This window comes from Eschrichtius robustus, chromosome 11, assembly GCF_028021215.1.
Source record: "Eschrichtius robustus isolate mEscRob2 chromosome 11, mEscRob2.pri, whole genome shotgun sequence".
NCBI classification, from domain to species: Eukaryota; Metazoa; Chordata; class Mammalia; order Artiodactyla; family Eschrichtiidae; genus Eschrichtius; species Eschrichtius robustus.
Window position 1 is genome coordinate 97,675,763 of NC_090834.1, and position 12,328 is coordinate 97,688,090.

Genomic DNA, 12,328 nt, shown 5'->3' on the forward strand with positions numbered 1-12,328 from the left:
CGTTGAGAATATCCATAGGGTAAACTCCATACAGAGGGATTGTTGGAGAAAGTTACCTGCATTTTACGTTTAATGGATAACTGCCAAATTCCCTTTCAGGAATGTTGCACGCGCATGAATACCGATTATACTAAAACGTTTACATTTTTGTCAGGTTTATAACAGTTTTGTAAGTGAAGCATGGGGCCTCGTTTCGGTTTGCAGTTTCTTTAATTACGAACGAGGCTGCGTGTCTATGGATTTCACTGTGGAGCCTGAGCTTCGCCCGCCTTCCCGGGAGAAACCCTAAGCGGTGTCTTGACTCCTCCTGTCCAGCAGGGGGCGCGGGCACGGGCCGCTCCCGCATGCGCAGTGCGCTGGGTGTCAGGCCGCCGAGCCCAGCCGGCCCCAGTGCTCCCAGCTCGCTCCCGCAGACCCGGCGCAGGCGTCGGCGATCGGCAGCTTCGCGCAATCCCACCCGGGCGGCTGTGGCCAGTGCCCCGCGGCATGAGCCGGTGACCGAACACGGGGCCGAGCGGGAGGCAGCCGTGGCCGAGGTAAGCGCGGCGCGGAAGGGCCGGGCGGGACCCCGGTGAGGGCTCGGGCCTCCCCGGGCCGCGGCGGAGTCGGGGCCGAATCGCCCGGGAAGCGCGGGCCGCGCGGAGGTCCGAGGGCTGCAAGAGGCCGGCGCCACTCCCGGTGATTTCCCGCTTTGGGTGCCCTTTGATTTCTGCCCCGCCTTCTCCTTCGTCACCCGACCCGCCCCGCATGTTGGTTTCCCACCTGTTTCCTTGCCCACTTCTATTCCCCGTCCGCACCTTTCCTTTTTCCCGGGATCCTGTGGCTTCCTTTTCCGAAGGCCCCACCCTCTGCCGTGACCTCTCTCCGCTGCCAGCTCCTTCCCGCGAGCCACAGGGATCTGCTTTCTCCCACTGGGATTTTTCAGCTCTGGGCTCTGCCTTGGCCAGTGGCGTCCCGTGCGGTACCAGATGCCCTGGGCAGGACTGGGTGCTCTGGTGAGGAGGGTGGCCAGCGGTGTCCGGGCTATAGGCATCTACGTGAAGCTCAGAGGCACTTGGAGTTTTACTTACTGGCGGCGGGAACCAGATATGTGTATACAGTTTTGAGGTTAAAATTACTTGGTGTAACTTATTGGGAAGTGCTAATCTAGAAGGGTCCTTGATTTATCTGTCTGAAGATGTCTTGAAATAGAAATACATCCATTTAAATTCTTGTTCTAAGTCAATTGAGTGCCCTGAGGACTTAAGCTGGACTTAGTTTGTAAATTTCAGAGCTCAAAGGCTATTTACAGTAATAAAGTACATGGCTCAATTTCTATCACTCCTCACTGCCGGTGACTTAAGCCATCTGGTTGCAAATGCTGGTGTAAATGGATAGATTTGCGTCTGTCAAAGTATGCTGGTTAATTGAGGAATGAAAAAGGTGTATCTAATTCAGGCTTTTAAGGGTAATTAGGGGAGGCAGCTTCACATGGGGGTTAATTAAAGAGCGCAGGCTCCAGAGCCAGATTGCCATTCTCCGAATCCTAGCATTGGCATTTTCTAGTTGTGTGACATTGGGCAAGTTGCTTAGCCTTCCTTGTTACACTTTCCCTGTCTGTAAAATGAGGATAATCATAGATTGTCATATGGCACTGTTAGGAAGACTAAGTTAATGCAGAATACTTAAAACAGATCCTGGCATGTAGTAGGTCTGCAGTAAAGTTTAGTTATTGTCAATAGTTCCTTAGTTATATGTACTGTGTTAATTATAGTATAATTCCCACAAAGGGGCACAGGTTTTTATTTTTTAAATTTGCAATCGTTTTTAGGGGTGGTTAGCTATAACATAACTTTAATTGTAGAGGATCCTATCAGGTAAGGCAGTGAATTGCAGATTTTCCTGCTTCGGCCAATATTTGGTTCCTTTGTTTTCAGGAACAGGTGAGTTAAGTTACAGGGTAGCAGCGGCCCCAAGAGTTCAGCTGTGAGGGCTTCTGTAAAAAGGTTAAGAAGATGAGAGATTGTGACTGAAAACTTCGGACTAAGTGGATTGAACATAGCCTGAAGCACTAAGGAGAGGCTATTCAGGCAAGATTTAGGAATAAGTAATTCCAGGAACAGAAAATGCATCTCATCTTGACAGTAGAGTGAGGTTGAAAGATTTTTCCAGTGATTCAGTGCCTGACATCTAGCCGGATGATTCCAGTGTTTTGCAGGGACAGATTTGATGTCCTTTGAGGAGGCTAAAGTTTGTAGGGCTTGTTGTGAAATTCTTATTTTGACACAGGTTGTGGTATTATATGGAAAAACATTCATTAATTAGAAGATTCCTTTTGGTTTGTCCTCTTGGGGAAGCTCAGTGTTAGGGGAGAGGAGGGTGGTCAAGGGTAGGTACAGAAAATTCCATCTGTGAAATTACCTGGCCATTTTCCCCCCCTTTGGAAACTCTAATTTAAGAAAGAAAATGATCAGAGTTCATCACCATATAATTACTCAAAACTTGGACCTTGAACAGTGTGTGTGCTGACGGAACTGGGAAGTACAGAGACACTCCTTCATTCAACAAACATTAATGTTTACATGGAATGTGTTCTAGACATGATATTAGATGCTGGGAATACTGAGCAGAGATGAAAAACTCTGATTACAAGAAAATGACAACCAGTAGAAGAGAGACTTGCAATTACATAACCAATTACTACAATCTGGCAAGTGCTGTAATGAAGCCTGTAAAAGGTACAAGGACGTTCACCGAGAGTTCTTGGTCTCTAAAGCTCGACTTAGTTAGGGGCTGGTTTCTTTTTCACTTAAGGCTTTTCCCCTCATTTCTTTTTCTATTAAGAGTTTTTATGCCACCTCAAGTGCTCGCCATCTCTCTCAGCTGTTCAGCACAGACTTGTGGACGCTCGCTTATCCAGTGTAGGCAAACCTCAGAAACGTGAGTTTATATCCCTGGGAACAGCCCTCAGGTGGGTGGGGGGTGAGGGGGTGCGGGATGGATAGGCTTCGGTGGATGAATGTCCTTGAAAGGGACAGTTCTCAGGTGCATTTTTCAGAGGGACCCTAGAAGGATTGAGCCCCATCTGCCCAGCTCAGTATGGCAGCCAGCTCAGTAATGCACCCTCATGGCTTTCCGTTCTTCTCCAACTCCTCTCCTTACTCCCTCCCTCTGGCTTTCTGGATTCGTCTTCTGCAAGCTGCTTGCACCTAAGCCATTTTTAGTCTGGCAGAGCATAAACTAAGGCGGTTGGTACTGGAAGTGGCTCTAGAAAGCAGGTCCTGAGAATAGCATTGTGAGACGGGAATCGCTCACCCTCAGGTGGCAACCAGGATCCCTTTGCTGGGGGTAGGTGAGGCGTTGATAACCCCTGGTGCCCTCTAGCGTCCCTGAGTAGTCAGACTGACCAGTGGAGGGTTGGGATGAGGTTCAGGCAGAAAGGAAAGCATTGGCTGGCACAGGAACTCTAGCGCTCGAGCAGCGTGTGGACCATGGTCATGATGGCGCTGGTGGAGTTGGTTGGCTCTTGTTATCTCCTTAGAGGCCTTAGGTGCGATCAGGCTCAGATCAGCCAGATATCAACTCGGGACACATTGTGAAAGATAGAACTCCATGGCAGCGTTTCCTGCAGCTGGAGGGCAGACTGTGTTGAAAATCAGGCCCAGAATTTAATTGTAATTATGGCTGAACTGCAAAGGAAGCTGAGTGCACAGCCTTGACAGGCTGCTTCTGCTGAAGTCAGGGCCATGACAGGGAAGAAGTGGGACCCTGAGTCTTAGGATGGAGATTTTGGGTGGAGGCGCTGAGGACTGAACTCTCAGATTTCCTAGATCCTCTGGGCCAGCAGAAGCATCTCTCTCCATTGCTGAGAAGAAGCGCTCCTTCCCTGACGCTATGCAAAGCCCTCCCTGCAGGTGGATACCTTGCACGGTAGTGCTTCTCCTCCTCAACACTGCCCATCTCCTGCCCTCAGATCTCAGCATTGCCTACGTGGGGACGTACAGCCCCTGCTGCTGGGGTGATAGCTGTTGTACTGGAAGAGCTGCAGGACCCGGCTCGTGCGGACCAGCAGGAACCGGAGGAACACACGGGAGTGAATCTTGAGGGTGTCAGACCAGAAGTGGGGTAGTGGTGGACGTGAAGCCAGGTGGGAGTGACTCTTGGGAGGGTTCTCTCCTGATTCAGGACTTCGTGGCCTTGCAGGGGCAAGCTGGTCCTGATGTGCTGCTGGGCAGCTGCCTGGAACCTTGGATATGACCGTGATACTGCTGGTTCTCAACTGGGGGCCAGTTTGCCTCCCCAGGGGATATTTGGCAATGTCTGGGTGTATTTTTAGTTGTCACAACTAGGGGTTGCTTCTGGCTTCTCTGGATTAGAGACCAGGGATGCTACTAAACGTTCTGCATTGTACAGAGCAGCTCCCCACAGAAAAGAATCATTTGGCCCAAAATGTCAGTAGTTCTGAGCTTGAGAAACCCTAATCTGGAGTAAATGAGGTAAAGTTGCCAGAGCTGTGTTGGCAGAATATTAAGGTAGGGGTCAGAAGGTTCAGGGAGGTGGAGATTTGAAATAGATTTATTACTTGAGGCCAGAGGTGCATCTCCTGCCCATGTTCCCAGGAGGGCGTTCTCCCTTCCCTCTGGTAATATGGAACCGCAGGGAGGGGACCAGCACGTTTGAGAAGCTCAATGTTGATTCTCCTCCATAGGCCAGGATTGACTTTATGAGATTTGACCATGGAACTGGGTTCCCAAGTATCAATGAGGATGATAGGATTCTGAAATGGCAGAAGCCAGGTGGTGGCACTAACCATCAGAGGCAAGGTAGACACAATATCCATAATAAGCAGTGAGGCTTGACTCAAAACCAGTGTGTCTGGACCCACTGTGATGCTAATAGAGCCTGGCATTCCTATAGACAGTATAGATGGGCAGCCAAGTAGGGTATTGTTTCACTGTATAACCAGAAAAAAAAAAAACCAACAGATGGCAAGTAGAAGGCTGATGTCAGCTGCTGTAGTGGAAGAATCACTATCACCTAGTTTTCAGATGTGTGCCAGCTCTCAGACCTGTATCCTATGGATTGAGGGGGAGGCTGGATCTCTTTGAAGAAGAACTTTGCAACATCCCTGAAAGTATAGACAGATGTTTCCTGAGTCCTTCCTCCAGGGAACTGTAGGTCTTTATCAGACTTGTGGTACATCGAGGAAAGGAGAATATCCAGACCTTCTGAGGGCTGTTAAGTACAGGGTCAGAGCTGATAATAATACCAGGCAACCTGCAAGCAATGGTGGATAGGAGTTTGCAGATAAATGACCTGGCCTGTCCTCCTTCTGAGGGACATGGTGTAGTCTGCATGGTTCTTCGGAGGGTTCCTAAAGAGCCCCTGTTACCCAGCTTAATAACACACTCCTACTGGCTTTCCCCGGTTCCCTGTCTGTCTTCTTGCTCTGTTCTCTAGCTCCCAAGTACAACTACCTGCACCCCCATCCTCGTCTCTGGTTCTTTTTTGGGGGTTAATTATGGGGGGACTCAAACTGTGACAGGTAGGAAGCAAAATGTGATGCCTAGGAGTCTAACATAGTGGGTGTCAGCCTCTCTTCTTTCCAGCCCTCCTGATGCCCCCTTGGGACTGTGGAGCCAGGTCATGCTCCTGCTCTTGGAGTTCCTGTGGCTCCAGGTCACCACCAGCACTTGGTGGTGTTTGATGCCGACATTCTGCCATGCTGGTGGGTAGAAGATGTCTTGTTGTTTTACTGCCATATTTTTCCTGTCCATTAATTAGACTAAACATCTTGTCAGATGTTTATGTGCCATTTTGTTGCCACTTCTGTGACATTCTTGTTTAAGTCTTTAGTTTTCTGTTTTTTGGTCTGTTTTGGCTTTTTTGTTTGTTTCTTATTACTTTGTAGGAGCTCTTTATTCTGGTTGCTAGTTAGTCCTTATTGGTTACATGTATTGCGAATATCTTCTAGTTTATAGCTTGTCTTTTTACTTCCTTATGATGTCTTTTGATGAATAAAAATTCTTAATTGTAACACTGAATTTATTATTTTATCTTTTTGTGATTTGCATTTTTTGCATTTTATTTTGGAAATCATTCTCTGCCTGGAATTCACAGATATTCTCTTTTGTGTTCTAAATATCTTACAGTGTTGCCTGTTACATATAGCTCTTTAATCTGCCTTGAATAGATTTCCTCCCCTCTGGCTGCTTTTAATATTTTTCTTTGGCTTTCTTTTTAGTGGTTTTACTTTGACATATCTAGTTGGTTTTTGTCTTGTTTTTGGTTTTTTTTGTATATATTGTACTTGGAGTTGAGCATCTTGAATCTGTGAGTTGATATATTTCATTATGTTTGGAAAAACTTAACAGACAGCTGGATTTTTGTGTCTACTTCTGCCTTCGGTCTTTGCATTATCACACATCTTGTAGCCTCTGGCAAATGAAGGTGAAAAAATAATGTCAGCATTATTATAAAAAATAGTTCAGATCCTTTGAAAGGGTCTTGGGGACCCCCTGGAGCCCCCAGACTGTATTTTGAGAATCACTGGTCTAAGATTTTTGGTATTAGTGTTATACTAGCCTCCTAAAGTAGGTCAGGAAATGTTTCTTCTTTTTTCCAAACTTTGGGATAATTTGTGTAAAATTGGAATTATTGTGTCTTGACTGTTTGGTAGAACTTGGAAAATCTTTTGGATCTGGAATTTTCTTTATAGGAAGATTTTTTAAACTTTTGATTCAGTTTCTTTAATGTTATAGAGCTTTCCAGGTTTGCTATTTCTCATTGAGACTGTTTTAATAAGGTATATTTTTAAAGAATTTCTCCATTTCATTTAATTTTCAAATATTTTGGCATAAGTTCATTGATACCATCTCATCTTTTAAATACATGTAGTATTTAGAGTTATGGGCCCCTTTTCATTCTAGGTATTTATTCTTTATTTTCTCTTTATCTTGATTAATCTTACCAGAATTATGTCAAATGTCAATCTCTTTAGTCTTTTTTAAAAAAAGTTTAGTTTTGTTGATCCTATTTGGTTTTTAATTAATTAATTTCTGTGCTTTTATTTATTACTTAATTCCTTCTATTATCTTTCGATTTATTTTGTTGTGGTAATGTCTTTTTTTATAATCTGGAGCTCATGAAAATTGTAAAGCTCATATGTGGATACTACCTTTGTGGATTATTGCTCTAGTAGGTTATGGCCAGTATTTTAAAAAAGCAATAGGGTAGTAGAACACAGTGTTCGTCACATGTTCTGTGGCTAATACTATGTACTAAGGTTAAACATTGTTTTGTGAAAACGGTGTTTTGTGAAATATTTGTTTTATTTCAGATATTATACATACACATCTATGTCTATATTGGGTCATAATATAAAATGTTGTCTTATAGGTTTTAGTTTAAAAAAAAAAAAAAAAAAAGGTTTAAAAGCTACTGCGCCCTGGTGGCACAGTGGTTAAGAATCCGCCTGCCAATGCAGGGACACGGGTTCGAGCCCTGGTCTGGGAAGATGGCACATGCTGTGGAGCAACTAATCCCGTGTGCCACAACTACTGAGCCTGCGTGCCACAACTACTGAAGCCCACACGCCTAGAGCCCGTGCTCTGCAACAAGAGAAGCCACCGCACTGCAATGAAGAGTAGCCCCTGCTTGCCGCAACTAGAGAAAGTCCACGTGCAGCAACAAAGACCCAACACAGCCAAAAATAAATAAATAAAATAAATTAAAAAAGAAAAAAGCTACTGTGTTAAAAGGTAGTTTGTCTAACATTAGTGAAAATTTCAAACCTAGCTGCATAAAATAAACATGCAAGGGGCTTGCTAAATCGACAGATTCTGTGACCTTATTTTAGACCTACTAATACAACCCTCCAGTGCTGGGGCCAAAAACTCTGTGTTTTAACAAGCTCTCCCTGTGTGATTCTTAGCATTTGGGTGTTTGAGAACCACTGATTCAGGATATAGGTACACCTTGAGAGCCTGTTGGGCAGTTCTGACATGGGGTATATGAAGAGTGCAGCTCCTTGCGTGCATTTGTCCCAAGACCTCCTCTTTTCTAGCTCCAGGAGGGATGCATGGAGGGAAGGAAAAGGATAGGGTGGACTTGGTGGTAAGTAGGGGTTGGGGGCAGGCTAGGAACATCCTGTTCATCGTTAGAATGACAGAAAAAGTGAAATAGCTCTTGTGCCTGCATTTCTGTCATGGAATCCATTAGTATATATTGAATGGCTAATGTATATACCCCAAAGATGATCATCTTTAAGCTTAAAATGTATGAACTTTCATACATTAGTCCATGACAAGCACATTTCTTGATATGTTCCAGATCATGGTCTCAGAGAGATACAAGTTGAAATCGTTCATGACCATTCAGCACATTTTACCCAAAAAGCTGATAATGATTGCAACATTCAAGGCTTGACGAGACCCTGCTGGCTAGGAAGGAAGCAGTCTTACAGTGTGGGCATGACTGGGGAGAACTCCGTTTAGCCATAGTGGAAATGGTTGATAAACCTTAAGATGGTCTATGAGCTTTTCCGTTATTTCCCTTTATATTAATAGCTTTTCTGAATGAGGCCATTTTGAAGATTGGGATTTTGACATGTGGAATGCTGAAGTCCTAAAGTCTCTTGTTGCCGTAACATGTCTGTGCCAGATGATGCAGTCACACTCAAGGCTTTACCCTCCCCACATGGTAGCTAGGCATCAGGTGTCGGGGGCTTGTTCGGTAAGGATCTTAATTTGTGGTCTGCAGGGGAACTCTGCATTTTCAGCTGAGGACTAAGGATTTTCTGTATATCTGTCAATGATGCTTATTGGCTCTTTCATTTATCTATTGCTACATAACAAACCACCTCACAACTTACAAACAACCACAGCAACAGCAATCATGTATTTGCTCAGGATTCTGCCATCTCTACAGAGCTTGGTGGGGCTGGTTCATGTTTGCTCCACATAGTTTCCCCTGGGGTCTTCCTGAGGTTGCCCTAAGCTGGGAGCTCAGCTTCCTTATAACGTGGCAGCTGGCTTCCATTGGCTACAGGGTCTCTTAAGTCTTGGACTCAGAAGCCCCAGAATCTCACTTCTGCCACGTTCTTTTGGTCAGACAAGTCACAAGGCTAGCCCGAATTCAGGGGGAAGGGAAAGAGATTCCACCTTTTGATTGGACAAGTGGCGTGCACCTTCACCAGTGGGAAGAATTGTTGGCATCAATCTTTAGAAATGGATCTACCTCATTGGCCTTTCTTTTCCTCCCTCCACCTCTCCTTTCCTCCTTCCCTGTTTCTTCATTTCTCCCTTCCATCTAAATGTGTCAACTATCCTTTATTATAAAACATCAATATATATTTTATTTAAAGATTAATCTTCTCTAATACCCCTTGGCCTTTTCTTGATATTTTCTTAGTGGTGTTTTTACATTCCACATTTTGTTACAGTTTTGTGTCTCATTAGCATATAAATTCCTCTAAGGTAGGTTTTCACTTTCTTCTTTGTTTAGGTCCTCTTTGAGGGTTGAATGAATGAAAACAGGCTTTAGTATAATGAACGAAACATCAGTTTGTCCAGATGAAGCATCAGTTTATGTTAGGCAGGTATTTGAAGCAAAATAAAACAACTGTCCTCAGCTGTTCCACTTTTGATTTTTCTTGCTTGGTCAGTACCCCTCTTCCTAGGTCCCACGCATTTACCAGCTTATGCTTTCAGAGAATATATATTTATAGAATATAGTAATATTTTTACATTATGTTAACAGTATTTATATTAAGTATGTAATATTAAATATTAAATATATAGCATATTCTCATATGTACACATTTATTTATTTATTTATTTATAAGACAAGTCAAAAATCCCTTTTCATTATTTCATCAGACCACTTAAGGGAAAGAGGTAGATTCAGAGTTGAACAGTCCTTTCAAGTGTCATCTGCCACCCTAAAAACTTCACTTTTCTCTCTTCTCCCCTGGTAACCAGGAGTGTGAGGAAGAGGCTCTCTGGGTCATTATGTGTGCCTCGGTCAAGTACAACATCCGGGGTCCTGCCCTCATCCCGAGAATGAAGACCAAGCACCGCATCTACTACATCACCCTCTTCTCCATCGTCCTGCTGGGCCTCATCGCCACGGGCATGTTTCAGTTCTGGCCTCACTCCATCGAGTCCTCGAGCGACTGGAGCGTGCAGAAGCGCAGCATCCGCGACGTGCCGGTGGTCCGGCTGCCGGCCGACAGCCCCGTCCCCGAGCGTGGCGACCTCAGCTGCAGAATGCACACATGTTTCGACGTCTACCGCTGTGGCTTCAACCCCAAGAACAAGATCAAGGTGTACATTTACTCTCTGAAAAAGTATGTGGATGATGCGGGTGTCCCAGTGAGCAGCACCATCTCCCAGGAGTACAACGAGCTGCTCACGGCCGTCTCAGACAGCGACTACTACACCGAGGACATCACCCGGGCCTGCCTGTTCATCCCGTCCATCGACCTGCTCAACCAGAACGCGCTCCGCGTGAAGGAGACGGCGCAGGCGCTGGCCCAGCTCTCCAGGTATCGTAGCAGGTCTTCCAGGAGCTAGAGGGAAGGAGGGGCAGAGCCAGTGGTTCTCTTGAGCTGGTGTCCGGCTGGCTGCTTGTCTCTTATCTCATATGGGGGTGAGTGGATGAGCGACTGACCCGTAGGAGGACCGGTGCTTTGGGCACCTGGCCTCCGTACCACCCTCCCGTGCCACTGCTGTGGGTTCCCAGCCTCTTAACGTTTAGAAGCTAAGGATGCTTCCCATGCTTTTCCTTTTAAATTTAAGCACTTTTTTCCCTTCTTTATTACTCACATAATATACATTCACTATAAGAAGTCTGAAAATACAGGTGAGCAAAAAGAAGAAAGTAAGGTTCATTCCATAAGCCTGCCTCTAAGAGATAATCATTAATATTTTGCTGTTACTTTTCAGTCATTTTTGTATAAAACATATACATAGGCATGTATGTATACATTTTTTTATAAAGTATATATACATATGCATGTGTACATAACATTTTTTGTCCAGAATGGGATCACACGGCAAAACACGTTCTCTTGCTGCCTTTTTCCCTTCATTTATCATGAATGTATTTCCAGATAATTTCATCTTCATCAGTCGGTTCTACATGATTTTAAGGGCTCTATAGTATTCCATTTTGCACATGTTCCCTAATGTATTTAACCGGCCTTCTGTATTTTATTTATTTTTTGTTTCTGTAACCCAATGGTGAACACTCGGGTAGCGTTCAGGTTTTCATTAGCATAAGCAGTTCTGTAGTGGACAAGCTTGGAGTGCACATCCCCCAGCTTTCCTTTGAAGGAGCCAGGCCAGTGCCTGATGCACTGTTGGAATCTCCAGGCACTCCTGAGAAGAGGCCCTGTTATGGGCTGGGGAGACTACTTGTCGTCCAGAAACTGACTTGTCTTTGTTTCTTCATAGTTGATGTGTGAATTCTCCTACATGTGTAATTTCTTAATAGGTGGGATCGAGGAACCAATCACCTCCTGTTCAACATGTTGCCTGGAGGTCCCCCAGATTATAACACGGCCCTGGATGTCCCCAGAGACAGGTAGGTATATTTGGGGCTGTCCCCGTGATAGGGTTCTGAGGATTAAGTAAATGCAAGACCCTTTCGTTCATGTGAAATCATATTTCTAAGCCCACTGGGACATACTTTGTAACCAGAATTGTTTGTTAAAGTGGAGAATTGTCCTAGGCCTTTTCCTCCTCAAGACCTAGAAGCATCAGACCTGCCTAAGTCTGTTGGGGGAAACCAGTTGGAGCTTAGGTTCCAGCGGGGCATCTTAAAAGTTTGTCTTGTCTTCTTAGTCTGGGTTGTGCTCTCCTGAGCATAACTTCTCCTCCAACCCCCGCAGGGCCTGGTTCATCACTGGCTTGTGTCAGCTTTCTCCGCATTTGGGAGCATTTGCCAGAAGTAGAGTCGCAGCTACTGAGGGGAGAGGGCGTGGATGTGTAATTGGAGCCTGTAACGTCGGGGAATGAGGGCACTCTGAGTACCATTTACTCTCTGTTGTTTCAATCAGTGGGCTTCTTTCCTTCTTTCCTAATAAAACTTCCAAACAGGCAGATGCGGTGTGGGGCGGCCATGACAGCACGATTGCAGTTGGAGCTCACTTACTGTGTATTGGCCCTTTTGTGCATTGACTGCACCACTTCCTGGAAAACTCAGGAGGGAGGTGCCGCTTAAGGTTCCTCTCCTATCACTGGGTTCAAGGCTCTGAAGAGAGCAGAAAGTTTGGGCCCAACATGAGGGTCTGGGGCAATACTCAAGGTAGAGGATTATTGTAAGTTCATATATGAACTCATTTATA

At 45.1% G+C, this 12,328-nt stretch overlaps 1 protein-coding gene across 3 annotated transcripts in view; it reads left to right on the top strand.

Moving 5' to 3' along the window:
* Nucleotides 1-343: 343 nt before the first annotated feature.
* EXT2 (exostosin glycosyltransferase 2) overlaps nt 344-12,328 on the top strand; it is a 133,872-nt gene continuing 121,887 nt past the window's right edge. The window contains exons 1-4 of one of the 3 annotated variants that reach the window (XM_068555503.1): nt 417-536; nt 2,824-2,919; nt 9,960-10,525; nt 11,476-11,565. In XM_068555503.1, the coding sequence (XP_068411604.1) occupies nt 9,990-10,525; nt 11,476-11,565 (626 nt within the window). In that variant the 5' untranslated portion in view covers nt 417-536; nt 2,824-2,919; nt 9,960-9,989. Of the gene's footprint in view, nt 537-2,823; nt 2,920-9,959; nt 10,526-11,475; nt 11,566-12,328 lie in introns of all 3 variants that reach the window. The other 2 variants (XM_068555502.1, XM_068555501.1) reach the window with 2 other exon arrangements.